The following is a 26,748-nucleotide window of genomic DNA, read 5'->3' on the forward strand; positions in this document are numbered from 1 at the left end:
GGAGAAATCGGTGTCCATGTTCAGAATACTGACGATGCCAGTCGGAATGGGGATTATTCCCAGTGTTCTGATGCATTGAGCTTGTCCTTGTGGTTCGCATGAAGATGACAGAAAGACAGACAGATAAACAGACAGACAGATAAACAGAAAGACAGACAGACAGATAAACAGACAGACAGACAGTCAGATAAACAGACAGTCAGATAAACAGACAGACAGATAAACAGACCGACAGATAAACAGACACAGTCACACAGAGACAAGGGCATCTGGGAAACAATAGTATATGATGTGATCTGGTCTGTAATTCAGTAAAGTGCCTAATCCACAGAAACATCAGACGCACGCACGCACGCACGCACGCACGCACATACACACACACACACACACACACACACACACACACACACACACACACACACACACACACACACACACACACACACACACACACACACACACACACACACACACACACACACACACACACACACACATAGCTGTTCACTCAAATGCCTTACAAGTAACAAAGGTTATGAAATTAGTACAATTGTAATGATCTATTTATTTAGCAAACTCTCAACAAACCTGTAGAAAAGGAAGTATATAACACAGCTTACAGTATACAACCCTAACCCCTTAAAAGCCACACTCTGTAAGATGTGCATACCATCAAAGAGTGGGCCACCAACGTAAACAACAGAGAACATTCATCCAATTACATTTTTACATGCAAATAGCATTTCATTCTATATGAAATATATCATTAGTGCTGAAGGAATTACATTCCATGACAGCAACATCACTCTAAACATGATTTGAAGCTATACATTATTTGTTTACAAAGTCTTCTATGTTACCAAAACCCTAGACAATGGAGTAATACTGTATGTTATTATAAGGTAAGTCTCTTACTAATCTCTATTTAGCCTATGCTGTATGTAATAATGTTCAAATCTTAAAAGTCACCTTTAAAAGGTGTGTGTGTGTGTGTCAACAAGTGTATATGTTTGTGTGTATGTTTGTTGTTATGTATATACACACAGACTATGTGATATAATGTAAGATATAAAACTCATTGGGCTAGCATGCAGTAATACACTATGTAATACACTATGACGTAATTTCCGGTCACAACTTGTGACTTGTTAACGTGCTGCTGTGCAGTTTGTTGCTAACCTTACTTTGCTACCTGCCAACTTTACAGTTTTTACTTTTTAATTACCGTTTTTTTTTTTTCCTCACTCAACTTTATTCATTCAACTTTTTCATCCCGGACGTGCTTCGTCAGGACCTCCACCAGCCGAAGCTAAGTATTAACATTAACATTATGCCTTCTAATTGCAGTCGTTGTACTCATAATATACAGGAGAACGATCACCTTATGGCGAGGATAGCTGTGCTGCAAGCCCCAGACGCAATCGTTAGGCAAGGGTAATTTAAGTGTAGGAAAGGATGAAACAGCGTCTGTGCCACCAATAAGTACAGATAGTAGTATAAATCCCCTCGCACAGTCCCCACAGCCGGACAATTTTCTCATGGCTTCTGGAGGGAAATGCTGTAGGAATGCTCAACCGGTGTCGCTCATTCAGCCTACAGAAACTTTCAACCGGTTCTCCCCATTAAGCAACGGGGTTGGAGTCTGAGGCCGAGTCTTCTCTTGTCTCTCCTCCTCCCGTTACGGGTCTGAGACGCCGAAGCCTCCCACCATTAGCTCTGACAAATTGAAAACCATAGTCATTGGCGACTCCATTACCCGCAGTATTAGACTTAAAACGAATCATCCAGCGATCATACACTGTTTACCAGGGGGCAGGGCTACCGACGTTAAGGCTAATCTGAAGATGATGCTGGCTAAGGCTAAAACTGGCGAGTGTAGAGAGTATATGGATATTGTTATCCACTTCAGCACCAACGATGTTAGGATGAAACAGTCAGAGGTCACCAAGCGCAACATAGCTTCAGCGTGTAAATCAGCTAGAAAGATGTGTCGGCATCGAGTAATTGTCTCTGGCCCCCTCCCAGTTAGGGGGAGTGATGAGCTCTGCAGCGTCTCACAACTCAATCGCTGGTTGAAAACCGTTTTCTGCTCCTCCCAAAAGATAGAATTTGTAGATAATTGGCCCTCTTTCTGGGACTCACCCACAAACAGGACCAAGCCTGGCCTGCTGAGGAGTGACGGACTCCATCCTAGCTGGAGGGGTGCTCTCATCTTATCTATGAACATAGGCAGGGCTCTAACTCCCCTAGCTCCACAATGAGATAGGGTGCAGGCCAGGCAGCAGGCTGTTAGCCAGCCTGCCAGTTTAGTGGAGTCTGCCACTAGCACAGTCAGTGTAGTCAGCTCAGCTATCCCCATTGAGACCGTGTCTGTGCCTCGACCTAGGTTGGGCAAAACTAAACATGGCAGTGTTCACCTTAGCAATCTCACTGGAATAAAGACCTCCTCCATTCCTGTCATTATTGAAAGAGATTGTGATATCTCACATCTCAAAATAGGGCTACTTAATATTAGATCCCTCACTTCCAAGGTAGTTATAGTCAATTAACTAATCACTGATCATAATCTTGATGTGATTGGCCTGACTGAAACATGGCTTAAGCCTGATGGATTTACTGTGTTAAATGAGGCCTCACCTCCTGGTTACACTAGTGACCATATCCCCAGCGCATCCCGCAAAGGCGGAGGTGTTGCTAACATTCACGATAGCAAATTTCAATTTACAAAAAAAAAAAGACTGCGTTTTCCTCTTATGAGCTTCTAGTCATGTAATCTATGCAGCCTACTCAGTCACTTTTTATAGCTACTGTTTACAGGCCTCCTGGGCCATATACAGTGTGCCTGACTGAGTTCCCTGAATTCCTACCTTGTAGTCATGGCAGACAATATTCAACATTTTAATATTCACATGGAAAAGTCCACAGACCCACTCCAAAAGGCTTTCGGAGCCATCATCGGGTTTTGTCCGGACCTACTCACTGCCACAGTCATATTCTGTACCTAGTTTTGTCCCGTGGAATAAATGTTGTGGATCTTAATGTTTTTACTCATAATCCTGGACTATCGGACCACCATTTTATTACGTTTGCAATCGCAACAAATAATCTGCTCAGACCCCAACCAAGGATCATCAAAAGCCCTGCCATAAATTCTCAGACAACCCAAAGATTCCTAGATGCCCTTCCAGAATCCCTCTACCTACCCAAGGACGTCAGAGTACAAAAATCAGATAACCACCTAACTGAGGAACTCAATTCAACCTTGCGTAATACCCTAGATGCAGTCGCATCCCTAAAAACAAAAAACATTTGTCATAAGAAACTAGCTCCCTGGTATACAGAAAATACCCGAGCTCTGAAGCATTCTTCCAGAAAATTGGAACGGAAATGGCGCTACAGCAAACTGGAAGTCTTCCGACTAGCTTGGAAAGACAGTACCGTGCAGTTTCGAAGAGCCCTCACTGCTGCTTGATAATCCTATTTTTCCAAGTTAATTGAGGAAAATAAGAACAATCCAAAATGTATTTTTGATACGGTCGCGAAGTTAACTAAAAAGCAGCATTCCCCAAGAGAGGCTTTCACTTCAGCAGTGATAAATTCATGATCTTCTTTGACGAAAAGATCATGATCATTAGGAAGCAAATTACGGACTCCTCTTTAAATCTGTGTATTCCTCCAAAGCTCAGTTGTCCTGAGTCTGCACAACTCTGCCAGGACCTAGGATCAAGGGAGACACACACGTTTTTTAATGCTATATCTCTTGACACATTGATGAAAATAATCATGGCCTCTAAACCTTCAAGCTGCATACTGGACCTTATTCCAACTAAACTACTGAAAGAGCTGCTTCCTGTGCTTGGCCCTCCTATGTTGAACATAATAAATGTCTCTCTATCCACAGGATATGTACCAAACTCACTAAAGGTGGCAGTAATAAAGCCTCTCCTGAAAAAGCCAAACCTTGACCATGAAATAAAAAAAACTATTGGCCAATATAGAATCTCCCATTCCTCTCAAACATTTTAGAAAAAGCTGTTACGCAGAAACTCACTGCCTTCCTGAAGACAAACAATGTATACGAAAAGCTTCAGTCTGGTTTTAGACCCCATCACAGCACTGAGACTGCACTTGTAAAGGTGGTAAATTACCTTTTAATGGCGTCAGACCGAGGCTCTGCATCTGTCCTTGTGCTCCTAGACCTTAGTGTTAGTGCTGCTTTTGATACCATCGATCACCACATTCTTTTGGAGAGATTGGAAACCCAAATTGGTCTACACGGACAAGTTCTGGCCTGGTTTAGATCTTATCTGTTGGAAAGATATCAGTTTGTCTCTGTAGATGGTTTGTCCTCTGACAAATCAACTGTAAATGTCGGTGTTCCTCAAGGCTCCGTTTTAGGACCACTATTGTTTTCACTATATATTTTACCTCTTGGTGATATCATTCGGAAACATAATGTTAACTTTCACTGCTATGCGGACGACACACAGCTGTACATTTTGATGAAACATGGTGAAGCCCCAAAATTGCCCTCCCTGGAAGCCTGTGTTTCAGACATAAGGAAGTGGATGGCAGCAAATGTTCTACTTTTAAACTCGGACAAAACAGATATGCTAGTTCTAGGTCCCAAGAAACAAAGAGATCTTCTGTTGAATATGACAATTAATCTTGATGGTTGTACATTCGTCTCAAATAAAACTGTGAAGGACCTTGGCGTTACTCTGGACCCTGATCTCTCTTTTGACGAACATATCAAGACTGTTTGTCACGTTTCTGACCTTATTTCCTTTGTTTAGTCTTTATTTAGTTGGTCAGGACGTGAGTTGGGTGGGTATTATCTATGTTGTCTGTTTCTATGTGGGGTTTTCTCGTTTGGCCTGATATGGTTCTCAATCAGAGGCAGCTGTCATTCATTGTCTCTGATTGGGAACCATATTTAGGTAGCCTGTTTTCTGTTGGGGTTTGTGGGTGATTGTCTATGTTATGTTGCATGTTAGCACAGTGTTTATATAGCGGTCACGTTCATCTTATTCGTTTTGTTGTTTTTGTTTAAGTGTTCTTCATTAAATATACAAGAATGTATTCAAACCACGCTGCGCTTTGGTCCGCTTCTTACGACGATCGTGACACTGTTGCAAGGACAGCTTTTTTACATCTACGCAACATTGCAAAAATCAGAAACTTTCTGTCCAAAAATTATGCAGAAAAATGTATCCATGCTTTTGTCACTTCTAGGTTAGATTACTGCAATGCTCTACTCTCCGGCTACCCGGATAAAGCACTAAAAAAACTTCAGTTAGCACTAAACACGGCTGCTAGAATTGACTAGAAAACAAAAAATGTGATCATATTACTCCAGTGCTAGCCTCTCTACACTGGCTTCCTGTGAAGGCAAGGGCTGATTTCAAGGTTTTACTGCTAACCTACAAAGCATTACATGGGCTTGCTCCAACCTATCTTTCCGATTTGGTCCTGCCGTACATACCGACACAAGACGCAGGCTTTCTTACTGTCCCTAGAATTTCTAAGCAAACAGCTGGAGGCAGGGCTTTCGGTCTCGACCTTTAAGTCTTTATTGAAGACTCATCTCTTCAGTAGGTCCTATGATTGAGTGTAGTCTGGCCCAGGAGTGTGAAGGTGAAAGGAAAGGCACTGGAGCAACGAACCGCCCTTGCTGTCTCTGCCTGGCCGGTTCCCCGCTCTCCACTGGGATTCACTGCCTCAAACCCTATTACAGGGGCTGAGTCACTGGCTTACTGGTGCTTTTCCATGCTGTCCCTAGGAGGGGTGCGTCACTTGAGTGGGTTTAGTCACTGACGTGATCTTCCTGTCCGGGTTGGTGCCCCCCCTTGGGTTGTGGCGTGGGACAGATCTTCATGGGCTATACTCGGTCTTGTCTCAGGATAGTAATTTGGTGGTTGAAGATATCCCTCTAGTGGTGTGGGGGCTGTGCTTTGGCAAAGAGGGGTGGGGTTATATCCTACCTGTTTGGCCCTGTCTGGGGGTATTGTCGAACGGGGCCACAGTGTCTCCTGACCCTTCCTGTCTCAGCCTCCATTATTTATGCTGCAATAGTTTATGTGTCAGGGGGCTAGGGTCAGTCTGTTATATCTGGAGTATTTCTCCTGTCTTATCTGGTGTCCTGTGTGAATTTAAGTATGCTCTCTCTAATTCTCTCTCTTTCTCTCCCTCTCCCTCTCCTTCTCCCTCTCCTGCCTCAGGACTACCTGGCCTGATGACTCCTTGCTGTTCCCAGTCCACCTTGTTGTGCTGCTGCTCCAGTTTCAACTGTTCTGCCTGCGGCTATGGAACCCTGACCTGTTCACCAGACGTGCCACCTTGTCCCAGACCTGCTGTTTTCAACTCTCTAGAGACAGCAGGAGCGGTAGAGATACTCTGAATGATCGTTATAATCTCCACCCGCACAGCCAGAAGAGGACTGGCCACCCCTCATAACCTGCTTCCTCTCTACCCGGCACAGCCAGAAGAGGACTGGCCACCCCTCATAGCCTGGTTCCTCTCCAGGTTTCTTCCTAGGTTCCAGCCTTTCTAAACACATTTGATTGATTGATAGTTAAACCCACCAAACTACTTCTCTGAGCTACACTACTGTATGCAGGGTGTGTGTATGGGTGAGTATGTATTAGTTTGTGTTTATAACGTGTGTGTATGTGTGTGTGTTTAATGTGTGTGTGATTAATACGTGTGTATGTGTGTGGTCAGGGGCTGAAGGGTCTGGTAGATTCGTCGTAGTCAGACAGACATTTGGGATGGATTCCTTTGGCATTGTAGTAATCCACCACCTGATTGGGCACCTCTGCTAGCACACTCTTAGCTAGCGCAGCCGGGGATGCCTGGGGAGACACACACACACCAACACACACACACATTACACACGTTTACACACACAAGTTATACAACCTCACACACGCACACAAACACAGATATTATACACACACTTGCGAGTGCACTGACTACTCAAAGACTTTTGCTGTCTGTTATTTAAACTGTACAGTGATTACACCAACCCCTTTGTCTGTTTCTCTCTCTCTCCCTTCTCTCTCCCTCCCTCCCTCTCTCTCCTGCTCCCCTTCCTCTCTCTTCTCCCTATTCTGTCTCTCTATTTCTGTTCTGCTTGGAGCATGTGAAGTAATTATTTGCTTTCTCCGCCTGTCAAAATTGAAATACATCATGACACACACATGCAAATACACTCACACACATGGGCACGCACATACACATGCACACACAGACAGACACACACAGAGACAAACACAGAGACAAACACATGCATGGACACACACAGATACACACACACACGCATAGCCAATGGATAAATTTGTTTTGACCAGCGCAGCTAGACCACGTCACTGCTCGTTATTCATACACACACACACACACACGCATGCATGCACAGACACACACACAGACTTACGTGTTTGAAGTCTTTGAAGGGAACAAACTGGACAATGTCTCTGAGAACAGGTTCTCCTTTTGGGGACCTGAAAAAACATGACTCTATTATATAATTATGAGTTATTACATGAACATCATAAATGTTCTTATTAAAGAGACCGACAGACAGACATGCAGAGAGGTATAACAGACTAACCTGAGTATTCCATCGTCTCCGTCCAGCATCTGCATGTCACTGAAGTCAGCGTTTCCCACTCCTACTATGATGACAGACATGGGTAGGTGGGAAGCATGTACTATAGCTTCTCTAGTGTCAGCCATATCTGTTATCACTCCATCTGTTAGGATCAACAGGATGAAATACTCCTAGAGAGGAGAAAAGAGAGAGAGAGAGGGAGTGAGAGAGAGAGGGAGTGAGAGAGAGAGGGAGTGAGAGAGAGAGGGAGCGAGAGAGAGAGAGAGAGAGGGAGCGAGAGAGAGAGAGAGAGAGAGAGAGAGAGAGAGAGAGAGAGAGGGAGAGAGAGAGAGAGAGGGAGCGAGCGAGAGAGAGAGAGGGAGCGAGAGAGAGGGAGCGAGAGAGAGAGAGAGAGAGAGAGAGAGAGAGAGAGAGAGAGAGAGAGAGAGAGAGAGAGAGAGAGAGAGAGAGAGAGGCGGAAGAGAGAATGAAGGAGGCAATGGTTCAAATGTAGTGTTTAGTCAGCCGACAGGTTCAGAACAAAAATATTCAAAATATTATATTCAGCCAGCAGATGTTTTGATTGGTCAAAAGAAAGGAGCCGTTTATCTGGGTAATGTGTGTGTAAAGTTTATACAAAATGATGAATGATCACTGATCTCTGTCTTACCATAGCTTCCATGGTGTGCATCTCCTCTGAGGCAGAAGAAGCAACTTTCTGTATGATGGGAGCGATGTTGGTCGGTCCGTACAGCTGGATCTTAGGAAGACAGCCCTGGTAGGCTTCTACCACACCCTGGATACCTGAAACACACACCCACACACACACACACGTGCGCGCACACACACCCACACAAACACACAGTTAAAAAAGAAACATGTGATTTCTCCAACTCCACAGTGGTGAAGTAGCTCAAACATTCTCCTTCTCTTCTACTGATCAAGGAAACCTGTCTTTGTAGATAACACACAGTTGGTGTATTTAAGATTTAGGCTCACACACACACTCACACACACACTCACGCAACCACGCACACACAGATACACACACACACACACACACACACACACACACACACACACACACACACACACACACACACACACACACACACACACACACACACACACTCACTCACGCAACCACGCACACACAGATACACACACACACACATTCCACCAAGCCAGGTGTCTAAAGTGTGTATGGAGGCTCATTTCACACATTCAGATTAGTGTTTTAGAGGCTCAGTTAAAAATACCATCTCCCACCAATACCAGCTGTGTACTGTGTGTGTGTGTGTGTGTGTGTGTGTCTGTGTGTGTGTGTGTTAGAGGTGTGACAGGCGTGATGCTCACCGGGACATTCCGGATTGTCTTCATCAAAGTTCACGGCAAAATCGTGTGACACCTGAGAATGTGTGAGAGGGGAGTTTACACACACACAGACACACACCTCACAACATAGTGGGATATTTTCTAGCATGGTCACACCGTTTTGAAGATCAACTAGATGACTCCACAACAGCACTCCCCAGACATCTCCAGATCCACTTTGATTGAATATCTCTAACCTTGAAGTCAGGTGGGATCTGAGCTCCAAACCCAAAAACTGGAAACATCTTGTCACTAGAGAGCGAGAGAGAGGAGATGGAGAGAGAGAAATAGAGACAGACAGAGAGAGAGGAGATGGAGAGAGAGAAATAGAGACAGACAGAGAGAGAGGAGATGGAGAGAGAGAAATAGAGACAGACAGACAGAGAGAGAGGAGATGGAGAGAGAGAAATAGAGACAGACAGAGAGAGAGGAGATGGAGAGAGAGAAATAGAGACAGACAGAGAGAGAGGAGATGGAGAGAGAGAAATAGAGACAGACAGAGAGAGAGGAGATGGAGAGAGAGAAATAGAGACAGACAGAGAGAGAGGAGATGGAGAGAGAGAAATAGAGACAGACAGAGAGAGAGGAGATGGAGAGAGAGAAATAGAGACAGACAGAGAGAGAGGAGATGGAGAGAGAGAAATAGAGACAGACAGAGAGAGAGGAGATGGAGAGAGAGAAATAGAGACAGACAGAGAGAGAGGAGATGGAGAGAGAGAAATAGAGACAGACAGAGAGAGAGGAGATGGAGAGAGAGAAATAGAGACAGACAGAGAGAGAGGAGATGGAGAGAGAGAAATAGAGACAGACAGAGAGAGAGGAGATGGAGAGAGAGAAATAGAGACAGACAGAGAGAGAGGAGATGGAGAGAGAGAAATAGAGACAGACAGAGAGAGAGGAGATGGAGAGAGAGAAATAGAGACAGACAGAGAGAGAGGAGATGGAGAGAGAGAAATAGAGACAGACAGAGAGAGAGAGAGAGATGGAGAGAGAGAAATAGAGACAGACAGAGAGAGAGGAGATGGAGAGAGAGAAATAGAGACAGACAGAGAGAGAGGAGATGGAGAGAGAGAAATAGAGACAGACAGAGAGAGAGGAGATGGAGAGAGAGAAATAGAGACAGACAGAGAGAGAGAGATTCACAAAATACTAATATGACGCAATGTGGAACTGTTTGCCCAAACTAAACATGCTAGATGCAATCATCACGATTGTCCTATTACAGCTCATTGATTAGGTTATTGATAATATAGATAATTGATAAGTTACCTGTCGTAGTCTTGACATATTTCTCCCACAGCCACCAGGGCTTTCAGGTACTCATTGGGCTGGTACGGATGGATGTAGTGGAGAGAACAGCTGTTCCCAGGGTCTCCGTTTGATGCTGTAAAGTCTATGGCCACCTGGGATACACACACAATATAAAGGTGATGATGACATGGCCATTTCATAAGGAGATAAATCAGACAATATCTGGCTGCATTCAACCACACACTTTACTTTACTGACTTTATTGTCCACATGGGGACATTTCGTTGCAGTGTCATGTACACGTTTAAAGTGACGTTTAAATACAAAACAAATTGACAATACAACTTTCATAACAGTTACATACCAATAAAAAAAGACTAGCCTGCTGGCCTTACTGAGTCGACAGGAACATTAGCCTGCTGGCCTTACTGGTCCGACAGGAACATTAGCCTGCTGGCCTTACTGGGTCGACAGGAACATTAGCCTGCTGGCCTTACTGGGTCGACAGGAACATTAGCCTGCTGGCCTTACTGGGTCGACAGGAACATTAGCCTGCTGGCCTTACTGAGTCGACAGGAACATCAGCCTGCTGGCCTTACTGGGTCGACAGGAACATTTGCCTGCTGGCCTTACTGGGTCGACAGGAACATTAGCCTGCTGGCCTTACTGGATCGACAGGAACATTAGCCTGCTGGCCTTACTGAGTCGACAGGAACATTAGCCTGCTGGCCTTACTGGATCGACAGGAACATTAGCCTGCTGGCCTTACTGAGTCGACAGGAACATCAGCCTGCTGGCCTTACTGGGTCGACAGGAACATGTGCCTGCTGGCCTTACTGGGTGGATAGGAACATTAGCCTGCTGGCCTTACTGGGTCGACAGGAACATTCGCCTGCTGGCCTTACTGGGTCGACAGGAACATTAGCCTGCTGGCCTTACTGGGTGGACAGGAACATTAGCCTGCTGGCCTTACTGGGTCGACAGGAACATTAGCCTGCTGGCCTTACTGGGTCGACAGGAACATTAGCCTGCTGGCCTTACTGGGTCGATAGGAACATTAGCCTGCTGGCCTTACTGGGTGGATAGGAACATCAGCCTGCTGGCCTTACTGGGTCGACAGGAACATTAGCCTGCTGGCCTTACTGGGTCGACAGGAACATTAGCCTGCTGGCCTTACTGAGTCGACAGGAACATTAGTCTGCTGGCCTTACTGGGTCGACAGGAACATTAGCCTGCTGGCCTTACTGGGTGGATAGGAACATCAGCCTGCTGGCCTTATTGGGTCGACAGGAACATTAGCCTGCTGGCCTTACTGGGTCGATAGGAACATCAGCCTGCTGGCCTTACTGGGTGGATAGGAACATTAGCCTGCTGGCCTTACTGGGTGGATAGGAACATTAGCCTGCTGGCCTTACTGGGTCGACAGGAACATTAGCCTGCTGGCCTTACTGGGTCGATAGGAACATTAGCCTGCTGGTCTTACTGGGTGGACAGAAACATTAGCCTGCTGGCCTTACTGGGTCGACAGGAACATTAGCCTGCTGGCCTTACTGGGTGGATAGGAACATTAGCCTGCTGGCCTTACTGAGTTGATAGGAACATTAGCCTGCTGGCCTTACTGGGTCGACAGGAACATTAGCCTGCTGGCCTTACTGGGTCGACAGGAACATTAGCCTGCTGGCCTTACTGGGTCGACAGGAACATTAGCCTGCTGGCCTTACTGAGTCGACAGGAACATTAGTCTGCTGGCCTTACTGGGTCGACAGGAACATTAGCCTGCTGGCCTTACTGGGTGGATAGGAACATCAGCCTGCTGGCCTTATTGGGTCGACAGGAACATTAGCCTGCTGGCCTTACTGGGTCGATAGGAACATCAGCCTGCTGGCCTTACTGGGTGGATAGGAACATTAGCCTGCTGGCCTTACTGGGTGGATAGGAACATTAGCCTGCTGGCCTTACTGGGTCGACAGGTACATTAGCCTGCTGGCCTTACTGGGTCGATAGGAACATTAGCCTGCTGGTCTTACTGGGTGGACAGAAACATTAGCCTGCTGGCCTTACTGGGTCGACAGGAACATTAGCCTGCTGGCCTTACTGGGTGGATAGGAACATTAGCCTGCTGGCCTTACTGAGTTGATAGGAACATTAGCCTGCTGGCCTTACTGGGTCGACAGGAACATTAGCCTGCTGGCCTTACTGGGTCGACAGGAACATTAGCCTGCTGGCCTTACTGAGTCGACAGGAACATTAGCCTGCTGGCCTTGCTGGGTCGACAGGAACATTAGCCTGCTGGCCTTACTGAGTCGACAGGAACATTAGCCTGCTGGCCTTACTGGGTGGATAGGAACATCAGCCTGCTGGCCTTACTGGGTCGACAGGAACATTAGCCTGCTGGCCTTACTGGGTCGACAGGAACATTAGCCTGCTGGCCTTACTGGGTCGACAGGAACATTAGCCTGCTGGCCTTACTGGGTCGACAGGAACATTAGCCTGCTGGTCTTACTGTGTCGACAGGAACATTAGCCTGCTGGCCTTACTGGGTAGACAGGAACATCAGCCTGCTGGCCTTACTGGGTCGACAGGAACATTAGCCTGCTGGCCTTACTGGGTCGATAGGAACATCAGCCTGCTGGCCTTACTGGGTCGACAGGAACATTAGCCTGCTGGCCTTACTGGGTGGATAGGAACATCAGCCTGCTGGCCTTACTGGGTCGACAGGAACATTAGCCTGCTGGCCTTACTGGGTCGATAGGAACATCAGCCTGCTGGCCTTACTGGGTGGATAGGAACATTAGCCTGCTGGCCTTACTGGGTGGATAGGAACATTAGCCTGCTGGCCTTACTGGGTCGACAGGAACATTAGCCTGCTGGCCTTACTGGGTCGATAGGAACATTAGCCTGCTGGTCTTACTGGGTGGACAGGAACATTAGCCTGCTGGCCTTACTGGGTCGACAGGAACATTAGCCTGCTGGCCTTACCGAGTCGATAGGAACATTAGCCTGCTGGCCTTACTGGGTCGACAGGAACATTAGCCTGCTGGCCTTACTGGATCGACAGGAACATTAGCCTGCTGGCCTTACTGAGTCGACAGGAACATTAGCCTGCTGGCCTTACTGGATCGACAGGAACATTAGCCTGCTGGCCTTACTGGGTCGACAGGAACATTAGCCTGCTGGCCTTACTGGGTCGACAGGAACATTAGCATGCTGGCCTTACTGGGTCGACAGGAACATTAGCCTGCTGGCCTTACTGAGTCGACAGGAACATCAGCCTGCTGGCCTTACTGGGTCGACAGGAACATTAGCCTGCTGGCCTTACTGGGTCGACAGGAACATTAGCCTGCTGGCCTTACTGGGTCGACAGGAACATTAGCCTGCTGGCCTTACTGGGTGGATAGGAACATTAGCCTGCTGGCCTTACTGGGTCGACAGGAACATTCGCCTGCTGGCCTTACTGGGTCGACAGGAACATTAGCCTGCTGGCCTTACTGGGTGGACAGGAACATTAGCCTGCTGGCCTTACTGGGTCGACAGGAACATTAGCCTGCTGGCCTTACTGGGTCGACAGGAACATTAGCCTGCTGGCCTTACTGGGTCGATAGGAACATTAGCCTGCTGGCCTTACTGGGTGGATAGGAACATCAGCCTGCTGGCCTTACTGGGTCGACAGGAACATTAGCCTGCTGGCCTTACTGGGTCGACAGGAACATTAGCCTGCTGGCCTTACTGAGTCGACAGGAACATTAGTCTGCTGGCCTTACTGGGTCGACAGGAACATTAGCCTGCTGGCCTTACTGGGTGGATAGGAACATCAGCCTGCTGGCCTTATTGGGTCGACAGGAACATTAGCCTGCTGGCCTTACTGGGTCGATAGGAACATCAGCCTGCTGGCCTTACTGGGTGGATAGGAACATTAGCCTGCTGGCCTTACTGGGTGGATAGGAACATTAGCCTGCTGGCCTTACTGGGTCGACAGGAACATTAGCCTGCTGGCCTTACTGGGTCGATAGGAACATTAGCCTGCTGGTCTTACTGGGTGGACAGAAACATTAGCCTGCTGGCCTTACTGGGTCGACAGGAACATTAGCCTGCTGGCCTTACTGGGTGGATAGGAACATTAGCCTGCTGGCCTTACTGAGTTGATAGGAACATTAGCCTGCTGGCCTTACTGGGTCGACAGGAACATTAGCCTGCTGGCCTTACTGGGTCGACAGGAACATTAGCCTGCTGGCCTTACTGGGTCGACAGGAACATTAGCCTGCTGGCCTTACTGAGTCGACAGGAACATTAGTCTGCTGGCCTTACTGGGTCGACAGGAACATTAGCCTGCTGGCCTTACTGGGTGGATAGGAACATCAGCCTGCTGGCCTTATTGGGTCGACAGGAACATTAGCCTGCTGGCCTTACTGGGTCGATAGGAACATCAGCCTGCTGGCCTTACTGGGTGGATAGGAACATTAGCCTGCTGGCCTTACTGGGTGGATAGGAACATTAGCCTGCTGGCCTTACTGGGTCGACAGGTACATTAGCCTGCTGGCCTTACTGGGTCGATAGGAACATTAGCCTGCTGGTCTTACTGGGTGGACAGAAACATTAGCCTGCTGGCCTTACTGGGTCGACAGGAACATTAGCCTGCTGGCCTTACTGGGTGGATAGGAACATTAGCCTGCTGGCCTTACTGAGTTGATAGGAACATTAGCCTGCTGGCCTTACTGGGTCGACAGGAACATTAGCCTGCTGGCCTTACTGGGTCGACAGGAACATTAGCCTGCTGGCCTTACTGAGTCGACAGGAACATTAGCCTGCTGGCCTTGCTGGGTCGACAGGAACATTAGCCTGCTGGCCTTACTGAGTCGACAGGAACATTAGCCTGCTGGCCTTACTGGGTGGATAGGAACATCAGCCTGCTGGCCTTACTGGGTCGACAGGAACATTAGCCTGCTGGCCTTACTGGGTCGACAGGAACATTAGCCTGCTGGCCTTACTGGGTCGACAGGAACATTAGCCTGCTGGCCTTACTGGGTCGACAGGAACATTAGCCTGCTGGTCTTACTGTGTCGACAGGAACATTAGCCTGCTGGCCTTACTGGGTAGACAGGAACATCAGCCTGCTGGCCTTACTGGGTCGACAGGAACATTAGCCTGCTGGCCTTACTGGGTCGATAGGAACATCAGCCTGCTGGCCTTACTGGGTCGACAGGAACATTAGCCTGCTGGCCTTACTGGGTGGATAGGAACATCAGCCTGCTGGCCTTACTGGGTCGACAGGAACATTAGCCTGCTGGCCTTACTGGGTCGATAGGAACATCAGCCTGCTGGCCTTACTGGGTGGATAGGAACATTAGCCTGCTGGCCTTACTGGGTGGATAGGAACATTAGCCTGCTGGCCTTACTGGGTCGACAGGAACATTAGCCTGCTGGCCTTACTGGGTCGATAGGAACATTAGCCTGCTGGTCTTACTGGGTGGACAGGAACATTAGCCTGCTGGCCTTACTGGGTCGACAGGAACATTAGCCTGCTGGCCTTACCGAGTCGATAGGAACATTAGCCTGCTGGCCTTACTGGGTCGACAGGAACATTAGCCTGCTGGCCTTACCGGGTCGACAGGAACATTAGCCTGCTGGCCTTACTGGGTCGACAGGAACATTAGCCTGCTGGCCTTACTGGGTCGACAGGAACATTAGCCTGCTGGCCTTACTGGGTCGACAGGAACATTAGCCTGCTGGCCTTACTGGGTCGACAGGAACATTAGCCTGCTGGCCTTACTGGGTCGACAGGAACATTAGCCTGCTGGCCTTACTGAGTCGACAGGAACATCAGCCTGCTGGCCTTACTGGGTCGACAGGAACATTAGCCTGCTGGCCTTACTGGGTCGACAGGAACATTAGCCTGCTGGCCTTACTGGGTCGACAGGAACATTAGCCTGCTGGCCTTACTGGGTCGACAGGAACATTAGCCTGCTGGCCTTACTGGGTGGACAGGAACATTAGCCTGCTGGCCTTACTGGGTCGACAGGAACATTAGCCTGCTGGCCTTACTGAGTCGACAGGAACATCAGCCTGCTGGCCTTACAGGGTCGACAGGAACATTAGCCTGCTGGCCTTACTGGGTCGACAGGAACATTAGCCTGCTGGCCTTACTGGGTCGACAGGAACATCAGCCTGCTGGCCTTACTGGGTGGATAGGAACATTAGCCTGCTGGCCTTACTGGGTGGATAGGAACATTAGCCTGCTGGCCTTACTGGGTCGACAGGTACATTAGCCTGCTGGCCTTACTGGGTCGATAGGAACATTAGCCTGCTGGTCTTACTGGGTGGACAGAAACATTAGCCTGCTGGCCTTACTGGGTCGACAGGAACATTAGCCTGCTGGCCTTACTGGGTGGATAGGAACATTAGCCTGCTGGCCTTACTGAGTTGATAGGAACATTAGCCTGCTGGCCTTACTGGGTCGACAGGAACATTAGCCTGCTGGCCTTACTGGGTCGACAGGAACATTAGCCTGCTGGCCTTACTGAGTCGACAGGAACATTAGCCTGCTGGCCTTGCTGGGTCGACAGGAACATTAGCCTGCTGGCCTTACTGAGTCGACAGGAACATTAGCCTGCTGGCCTTACTGGGTGGATAGGAACATCAGCCTGCTGGCCTTACTGGGTCGACAGGAACATTAGCCTGCTGGCCTTACTGGGTCGACAGGAACATTAGCCTGCTGGCCTTACTGGGTCGACAGGAACATTAGCCTGCTGGCCTTACTGGGTCGACAGGAACATTAGCCTGCTGGTCTTACTGTGTCGACAGGAACATTAGCCTGCTGGCCTTACTGGGTAGACAGGAACATCAGCCTGCTGGCCTTACTGGGTCGACAGGAACATTAGCCTGCTGGCCTTACTGGGTCGATAGGAACATCAGCCTGCTGGCCTTACTGGGTCGACAGGAACATTAGCCTGCTGGCCTTACTGGGTGGATAGGAACATCAGCCTGCTGGCCTTACTGGGTCGACAGGAACATTAGCCTGCTGGCCTTACTGGGTCGATAGGAACATCAGCCTGCTGGCCTTACTGGGTGGATAGGAACATTAGCCTGCTGGCCTTACTGGGTGGATAGGAACATTAGCCTGCTGGCCTTACTGGGTCGACAGGAACATTAGCCTGCTGGCCTTACTGGGTCGATAGGAACATTAGCCTGCTGGTCTTACTGGGTGGACAGGAACATTAGCCTGCTGGCCTTACTGGGTCGACAGGAACATTAGCCTGCTGGCCTTACCGAGTCGATAGGAACATTAGCCTGCTGGCCTTACTGGGTCGACAGGAACATTAGCCTGCTGGCCTTACCGGGTCGACAGGAACATTAGCCTGCTGGCCTTACTGGGTCGACAGGAACATTAGCCTGCTGGCCTTACTGGGTCGACAGGAACATTAGCCTGCTGGCCTTACTGGGTCGACAGGAACATTAGCCTGCTGGCCTTACTGGGTCGACAGGAACATTAGCCTGCTGGCCTTACTGGGTCGACAGGAACATTAGCCTGCTGGCCTTACTGAGTCGACAGGAACATCAGCCTGCTGGCCTTACTGGGTCGACAGGAACATTAGCCTGCTGGCCTTACTGGGTCGACAGGAACATTAGCCTGCTGGCCTTACTGGGTCGACAGGAACATTAGCCTGCTGGCCTTACTGGGTCGACAGGAACATTAGCCTGCTGGCCTTACTGGGTGGACAGGAACATTAGCCTGCTGGCCTTACTGGGTCGACAGGAACATTAGCCTGCTGGCCTTACTGAGTCGACAGGAACATCAGCCTGCTGGCCTTACAGGGTCGACAGGAACATTAGCCTGCTGGCCTTACTGGGTCGACAGGAACATTAGCCTGCTGGCCTTACTGGGTCGACAGGAACATTAGCCTGCTGGCCTTACTGAGTCGATAGGAACATTAGCCTGCTGGCCTTACTGAGTCGACAGGAACATTAGCCTGCTGGCCTTACTGGGTCGACAGGAACATTAGCCTGCTGGCCTTACTGGGTGGATAGAAACATCAGCCTGCTGGCCTTACTGGGTCGACAGGAACATTAGCCTGCTGGCCTTACTGGGTCGACAGGAACATTAGCCTGCTGGCCTTACTGGGTCGACAGGAACATTAGCCTGCTGGCCTTACTGAGTCGACAGGAACATTAGCCTGCTGGCCTTACTGGGTCGACAGGAACATTAGCCTGCTGGCCTTACTGGGTCGACAGGAACATTAGCCTGCTGGCCTTACTGGGTGGATAGGAACATCAGCCTGCTGGCCTTACTGGGTCGACAGGAACATTAGCCTGCTGGCCTTACTGAGTCGACAGGAACATTAGCCTGCTGGCCTTACTGGGTCGACAGGAACATTAGCCTGCTGGCCTTACTGGGTCGACAGGAACATTAGCCTGCTGGCCTTACTGGGTCGACAGGAACATTAGCCTGCTGGCCTTACTGGGTCGACAGGAACATTAGCCTGCTGGCCTTACTGGGTCGACAGGAACATTAGCCTGCTGGCCTTACTGGGTGGATAGGAACATCAGCCTGCTGGCCTTACTGGGTCGACAGGAACATTAGCCTGCTGGCCTTACTGGGTCGACAGGAACATTAGCCTGCTGGCCTTACTGGGTCGACAGGAACATTAGCCTGCTGGCCTTACTGAGTCGACAGGAACATTAGCCTGCTGGCCTTACTGGGTCGACAGGAACATTAGCCTGCTGGCCTTACTGGGTGGATAGGAACATCAGCCTGCTGGCCTTACTGGGTCGACAGGAACATTAGCCTGCTGGCCTTACTGGGTCGATAGGAACATCAGCCTGCTGGCCTTACTGGGTGGATAGGAACATTAGCCTGCTGGCCTTACTGGGTGGATAGGAACATTAGCCTGCTGGCCTTACTGGGTCGACAGGAACATTAGCCTGCTGGCCTTACTGGGTCGATAGGAAAATTAGCCTGCTGGTCTTACTGGGTGGACAGGAACATTAGCCTGCTGGCCTTACTGGGTCGACAGGAACATTAGCCTGCTGGCCTTACTGAGTCGATAGGAACATTAGCCTGCTGGCCTTACTGGGTCGACAGGAACATTAGCCTGCTGGCCTTACTGGGTCGACAGGAACATTAGCCTGCTGGCCTTACTGAGTCGACAGGAACATTAGCCTGCTGGCCTTACTGGGTCGACAGGAACATCAGCCTGCTGGCCTTACTGGGTCGACAGGAACATTAGCCTGCTGGCCTTACTGAGTCGACAGGAACATTAGCCTGCTGGCCTTACTGAGTCGATAGGAACATTAGCCCCAGCTATTTAGGAGGGATCTCACACCTGGCACAAATTATTGTCTAGTTCTGTTTTTCCTGCCGAGGGGTGCCCTATACCTGCGCCCAGAGGGGAGTAGCTCAAAGTCCGGGTACAGGGGGGGGGGCTTGGGTCTAAAATTATTTTGTGAGCCTTGCGGAGGGCCCTGACCTTAAAGATCTCATCCAGACCTGTCTGTTTGACTCCAAGTACCTTGCTTGCTGTGGTGATAATCCTTCTCAGCATATTTCTCTGGCTGACAGTGGCATTGCCAAACCAACAAACAATACAAAAAGTTAAAATACTCTCAATGAAAGATTTGTAAAACAGAGTCAGTATAGTACAGTCAACATTGAAAGATCCCAGCTAGTGTGTGTGCCTGCACAACCACACATACACGCACAACCACACACACACCCACACGGCCACACATACACACACACACCCCAGATAACCATCATGCACACACAACCACACACACACACCTACATGGCCACCCCCCCCCCCCCCCCCCAGATAACCATCATACACACACACACCCCCAGATAACCATCATACACACACACACACCCCAGATAACCATCATGCACACACACTTACTGTGAACTGGATCTGACAGCCTCCCATGATGTAGTCCAGGAAAGAATACATCTTGATGATCTGTCATTAGAAGGAACACAGTTAAAGGAAGTGTGTGTGTGTGTGTGTGTGTGTGTGTGTGTGTGTGTGTGTGTGTGTGTGTGTGTGTGTGTGTGTGTGTGTGTGTGTGTGTGTGTGTGTGTGTGTGTGTGTGTGTGTGTGTGTGTGTGAATACATCTATAAAGTGCATGTAGAAATAACACGAGTATACCGCTATTAATATAAATAGCAGAGTAACACTTTACTTGCTTACTGTACAAGGGCATTCATAACAGCTTTATCAGTGTTTCAATGCTATTCAATACTATTTCAATACTATTTCAATAATATTCTAAACAATATGGATAAAGAGAGAGTGATAGGAAGGAGGAGTGTTACCTTACAGTGGTTGAGGACGACGACACCAGAGTTTCTGTAGTTTTTCTTCTTCACCTGGTACTTAGGGTTTATACAGTCCCATTGCATCTACACGTACACGCACACCCACGTGCAAATGCAAGTATTCATTTTTTTGCCATATTAAAGTAAATCATTCATTTTTAGCTGTAACATTTTCTCATTAAGGGTCAGATTAAGTTTAGGTTGGGTTAAGGTTGGGTTAGGTTAAGGGTTAAAGTTAGGGTTGGGTTAGGTTTTAAGATTGGGCTAGGGTTAGGGTTGGGTTAGGTTTTAGGGTTGGGTTGGGGTTGAGTTAGGTTTTTGGGTTGGGTTAGGTTTTAGGATTGGGTTAGGGTTAGGTTAGGGTTAGGTTTTAGGATTGGGTTAGGGTTAGGTTTTAGGATTGGGTTAGGGTTAGGTTTTAGGGTTGGGTTAGAGTAAGGTTTGGGTTAGGGTGTACCTGTCTCCCTTCCAGGTCTGTGCGTATCTCCTTATAGGTGGTCTGGAACTCTCCAATGAAGTCGTGCTTCCCATTGGAGTCCCAATCATACACTGTGCACTGAAAAACACACACGCACACACACACGGAAATGCCATGCTGAATGATTGATGGCTGGTTTCGGTGGGGGGCCGTGAAATATTAATCTGGAGATGCTGAGAAGGACTCAGCTGTAGAGAGAGAGAGAGTGTGTGTGTGCACACTTTGTGGTTGGGAATAGTCATTAGACAGCGATGGTTGGAAGCTGAGACGTGTTCAGTGGGGCACAACGTAGCAAAATGAAAACATTTCCAAACAGAGAAACAAAATTTGTCATCATATTTGTAGTATCTCTTCTGTTTTAAAGCATTTTCTTCTGTTTGTGCTAACTGATCACTGATTCAGATCTAGCCTAACTCAGTCCCTCTGTTCTACTCAGAGAGTCTATAAACAGGTAACTGTGTGTGTGTGTGTTCCCCACTAACAGGGCTGACAAGAGCCACGTAGAGTTAAGAGGGTAGTGAATAATGAATGACCTCATGTTTATTCATGAAGACAATAACGTTTAGAATCAGAGTCCCACCACACACGATGCTCAGCTAGCCTGGGCATTATTTTGGGGAGGTAACACAAATCTTCAAGTCGTAGGCAAGATTACTTATAATCATCACATGCATGTCGTTCACCAAAATACCTATTTGGTTTGATTATGGTTAGGTTAGAAGACATTATGGTTAGGTTATAGTTGTGATCTTACCTTTAGTTGGCGGTCATGGTCTCCGCTACATAGTGTGTTGAGAGAGACCTTGAATGACTTCCACACCGGGCTGAGGTCGTTCATCACCGTCTGACAACACACACACACACACACGTCATTATCATAATCTGTGCTCATACCGTGTGTGCGTGCGTGCGTGCATGCGTGCGTGCGTGCGTGTGTGACTTACCTCAGTTCTGTGAACTAGTGATCCGCTGCCATCGTCATTTATTCTGAAGATTTCCAAAAACGGATCTGATTTACTGAAGAAATCCTACAGAAAAACAAAGACATCTTGTTTGATGATCAGCTTATTGTTTGATGGTCAGTTTATTCCTCTACTTTATATTTTTTATTTCATTTAAATATGTATGCCATTTAGCAGACGTTTTTATCCAAAGCGAATTACAGTCATGAGTGCATCATTGTCTTTAAGGAAGCTAAGGAATAATAAGCTAAGGAATAATCACTCTTCATCTTCTCCTTTCCTCCTCTTCTCCCCCTCCTCTCCTCCCCTTCTCCACATTCTCTCCTCTTCTCCACCTCCTCTCCCCCTCCTCTCCTCCTCTTCTCCACCTCTCCACCTCTTCTCCACCTTCTCTCCTCCTCTTCTCCACCTTCTCTCCTCCTCTTCTCCACCTTCTCTCCTCCTCTACTCCCCCTCCTCTCCTCCTCTTCTCCACCTTTTCTCCTCCTCTTCTCCACCTTCTCTCCTCCTCTACTCCCCCTCCTCTCCTCCTCTTCTCCACCTTCTCTTCTCCACCTTCTCTCCTCCTCTTCTCCACCTTCTCTCCTCCTCTTCTCCACCTTATCTCCTCCTCTTCTCCCCCTCCTCTGCTCCACTTCTCCACCTGCTCTCCTCCTCTTCTCCACCTTCTCTCCACCTTATCTCCTCCTCTTCTCCACCTTATCTCCTCCTCTTCTCCCCCTCCTCTCCCCTTCCTCTCCTCTTCTCTTCTCCTCTTCTCTACCTTATCTCCTAATTCTCACCCTCCTCTCCTCCTCTTCTTCACCTTCTCTCCTCCTCCACTTCTCTTCTTTCTCTTCTCATCCCCTCCTCCACCTTCCCCTTTCCTTCCCCTTTCCTTCCGCTTCCTTCCGCTTTTCCCTCAGTATTATACTCTTTCTTTCATCTCTGAAGACATGTACTAATTATTAAACCCACTGCATTTTGTATGTGTACACGCACGCACGCACGCACGCACACACACACACACACACACACACACACACACACACACACACACACACACACACACACACACACACACACACACACACATAGTCACCTTGTCGTCTAGTTTGCGAGCGCTGAAGCAGAGTTCTACGTAGTCATCATTACCTGATAACTCCTCTGATGTTACCTAGAGCGGAAATGCCATCATCATCATCATCATCATCATCTGAACTTGTATCGTCTGTTTGTTTGTGTGTGTGTGCGTGTGCACGTGTGTGTATGTGTGCGTGAGAGCTTCGTACTGTGATGGAGGACTTGCTGGTAGTGTTTCCCTGTTTAAGTAACGCTTTGGACAGTTTCCTCTGGGACACGATCTGCAACACACACACACACACACACACACACACACACACACACACACACACACACACACACACACACACACACACACACACACACACACACACACAGAAAGACAGACAGACATGCAGACAGGTAGAAAACGGTTATAGCAGATTCCGCACTAATCTTTCCCTTTGTCCTCACATGCACACACCTGTCCCAATGTGTATTTACCTGTCCTCACCTGCACACACCTGTCCTCACGTGTATCACCTGTCCTCACGTGTATTTACCTGTCCTCACGTGCACACACCTGTCCTCATGTGCATTTACCTGTCCTCACGTGCACTCACCTATCCTCACATTCACTCACTTGTCCCAACGTGCACTCCATAGCTCCGAGGAAGTCTGTGTCTCTGAGTCCATTGTGAGCTGAGCTGATGTCATGTAGCTCATAGCGAAGACGCTGAACCTCCTCAAAGTAGAAGTCAACCAGGAACACCTTGGAAAACACTGGATTGATACTGCTACGGATCACCTCTGTACGGTCCACCTGCATACACACGCCCACGCGCACACACGCACGTACACACACTCACGCACACACACACACACACACACACACACAAAGGCACACACGCAGGCATGCACGCACACACGCATACACACAAACACACTTTAAAGTTGTCACACAAGTAAAATATCCAATGGTGATTATTGTAAACAAACAAGCGGTAATGTTGACAATTCAGCACCATTGAAGCGGACAGCGACATCATCATTCTCAAGCTCAGCACCACATGGCAGTGGACAGCAATCGTTTCAGGTCCCCACTGTGAGAATCTCTGGAGACACATCCACCAGTAAGGCCTAACAGTTAGTAAGAAGACTAAAAGCCTGGAGCTATGAATTCTCTTTGTCAGCCTGTTCAGCAAAACTCTTGAATTGTTAATCATAGGGAAAAAATTGCAACTAAACCAAAATAGACCTCTCCTTTGTTTCTTCACAAGTCCAGCCACATACGGGGAGCAGATTGTTTAGGATTTAGAGACATCTAACTGCATTCTCCTGATAAACCACTCAAAGAGTTTGTTTCTGGTCTTCTGGTCTTTACTAAGAAGCTTTAACTCTCAGAGGAAAGAAACTACTTCTGTGGATGCGGGTTGAACGAGTGCGAGAGAGAAAGAGAGAGAATGAGAGAGAGAGAAAGAAAGAGAGAAAGAGAGAGAGAGAGAGTGTGTGTGTGTGTGTGTGTGTACTGTGGCAAAAGTCAGCTTTTATTTTCTTGTCGAGTCAGGCGCAGAGAGACAGAGAGGGAGAGAAACGGCAGAGAGGGAGCGAGAGAGAGAGAGAGATGGAGGAAGAGAGTACCTCAAACCACTGCCCGTGTGACTGCATCTTGAGGACAACACAGGGGTCTGGTTTAGAAAGGGCATCTCGGTCTGAGATCCCTCGACAAGCCACTCTCAGCTCAACCTGTCATCAATAAATAAATTATTTGATCGATCAATTTGTCAACTAATCATTTTGTTAATCAATCAATCAAGTGTTTATGAGCTACCTTGGTCAGACAGGAAGAGTTGCACAGGCCAAGGGTCGCCTCTGCAGACTCATAGATGTTACTCATGCTGGACACACGAAGGACCTGCAGACAGACACACACACACACACACACACACACTTAAGTGAGAAAATACATTACACACACACTTTAGGGAGAACACACAATCCTAAACAAACCCCTCTGTTACAACATGAGAAGATGCTGTGGTACTGAGTAAGCAGTAAGCAGTTCTTATGTTCAAGGTCAGAACTCACACAGACAAACACACACACAGTGCTGTGTTTCAGTTTTTGGACCATTCTACATTCTATTCTGCATTATATTCTACATTCTAGTGTAGTTTAGTCAACATTCTAGTATAACCTCTACATTTAATATTCTATAGTTTAGATCAAGGATGTCAAACTCATTCCATGGAGGGCTTAGTGTCTGCTGGTTTTTGTTTTTTCATTTCAATTAATACCTAGACAACCAGGTGAGGGGAGTTCCTTACTATTCAGTGACCTTAATTAATCAATCAAGTACAAGGGATGAGAGAAAACACGCAGACACTTGGCCCTCCGTGGAATGAATTTGACACGTGGTCTAGATCAATCCTCCATCAACTTCAATCTGCACTATTATATAGTATGTGCTCTCTCTCTCTCCATCTCTTTCTCTCTTTTTTATGCCACTGCCTGCAGTTTGGTAGCAAACTCAATATGACCCAGTTCTGTTCCACAGCTCTCCGTCTCTCTCCCGTCCCCCCCCTCTCTCACTATCTCTCCCTCCTCCCTCGTCCTATTCCTCCTCTATATTTCATGCACTCAGTGTGTGTGGATGCTGGGGTGATTATTTTTAGCTGAGATAATCAGAGTAGGGAATAACAAATGGACAGATAATTAATTCTATATCTGAGTATCTCTCTGTCCAATCACAACTTTAAAAGGCAGCATCAGAACCAATCACTGATCAGAGATCCACTGCCCTTGACCCCTGGCCTTCAGATGGACTCAGAAACATGGGACAATTCCAGTGTGTGTGTGTGTGTGCGTGTGCGTGTGCGTGTGCGTGTGTGTGTGTGTGTGAGTGATGACATTAATAATAATGAATAATGAATCATTAGGGCAGGAAGGTCCATGCTGAGTAATCCCTCCACAGGCTTAGAAAGCTACCACATAACTCTCTCTCTGTCACCTGTGGCACGCACGCACGCACGCACGCACGCCCACACAAACACACATACACACTGAACCTACAATCCCATAACATAACACAGCATACCGTAACAACTCTTATGTTATTGAGCAGGGTGTGTTGCATGTAAAAAACAAACATCCAAAGCCTTTGTCAAGTTATAACATGGACACGGGGGTGTCCACACACACACACACAAACACACACACTCAGCCCAGTGCCCAGAACATCCATACCTTATTAGTGTTCCAGTCAGTAACTCACCTGAGGTACCAGGTAGATATGGGCAGAGCAGTGAGATGAAGGAAACTTCACTGCTGGGCGGAATCACAGTGACTTCGCCGTCCTCACACACTCTGCACCCATCCCGTTTCTCTCTCTCTCTTTCTTTCCCTCTCTCCGTACGTCAGCTAAGCAGTAGGTACTGAGCCTTGCACCTCAAGCCATGCGCAGACAGGGGATACAGTACATCAGGGTTCTCACGGTATGAATGAAGAGAACATCTCTCTCTGTCTCTTTATCTGTCTCTACTTCTGTCTTTCTCCCTCCCTCTGTCTCCTCCCAGTAAATTATGATGAGGAGGGTCGCGCAGTGCCGGTTAACTAACGGTAGTTAGTTAGTATCTTTCCCAAGTGGTAGAGCCACGGGGAGCAGCAGGCAGGGGGTACAGGACTGTGACGGTACAACGGCGTGACCCAGTGGTGGATAGAAGTGACTGCACTTTACTGTGT

General features: G+C 48.1%; 1 protein-coding gene and 1 long non-coding RNA gene across 2 annotated transcripts; one reads left to right on the forward strand and one right to left on the reverse strand.

Annotated features, from left to right (window-relative positions):
• Window positions 1-1,250: 1,250 nt before the first annotated feature.
• cpne4b (copine IVb) lies at window positions 1,251-26,627 on the reverse strand. Its single transcript, XM_071368508.1, has 18 exons — window positions 26,282-26,627; window positions 24,839-24,922; window positions 24,649-24,753; window positions 23,651-23,830; window positions 23,238-23,309; window positions 23,048-23,122; window positions 21,949-22,032; window positions 21,759-21,848; window positions 20,984-21,082; window positions 20,524-20,610; window positions 20,107-20,166; window positions 10,235-10,368; window positions 9,163-9,217; window positions 8,948-8,999; window positions 8,262-8,395; window positions 7,613-7,782; window positions 7,436-7,502; window positions 1,251-6,854 (listed from the first exon to the last, which is right to left on the reverse strand). Exons 2-18 carry the CDS (start codon window positions 24,902-24,904, stop codon window positions 6,720-6,722), a joined length of 1,665 nt encoding a protein of 554 aa, XP_071224609.1. The 5' UTR covers window positions 24,905-24,922; window positions 26,282-26,627; the 3' UTR covers window positions 1,251-6,719.
• On the forward strand, window positions 6,514-24,708 carry LOC139555059 (uncharacterized). Its single transcript, XR_011670933.1, has 3 exons — window positions 6,514-6,632; window positions 8,267-8,369; window positions 24,575-24,708. It is a non-coding gene; the product is annotated as an uncharacterized lncRNA (long non-coding RNA).
• Window positions 26,628-26,748: the final 121 nt, after the last annotated feature.

Source organism: Salvelinus alpinus, chromosome 26, assembly GCF_045679555.1.
Source record: "Salvelinus alpinus chromosome 26, SLU_Salpinus.1, whole genome shotgun sequence".
Taxonomy (NCBI): domain Eukaryota; kingdom Metazoa; phylum Chordata; class Actinopteri; order Salmoniformes; family Salmonidae; genus Salvelinus; species Salvelinus alpinus.

Coding starts and splice junctions, on each gene's coding strand:
- cpne4b (XM_071368508.1), bottom strand. CDS start 24,904: ATGAGTAACATCTATGAGTCTGCAGAGGCGACCCTTGGCCTGTGCAAC. Junction 23,123..23,237: donor CCAGCAAGTCCTCCATCACA/GTACGAAGCTCT, acceptor TTTCCGCTCTAG/GTAACATCAGAGGAGTTATC. Junction 10,369..20,106: donor GCTGTCAGATCCAGTTCACA/GTAAGTGTGTGT, acceptor TGTGTATCCCAG/GTGGCCATAGACTTTACAGC.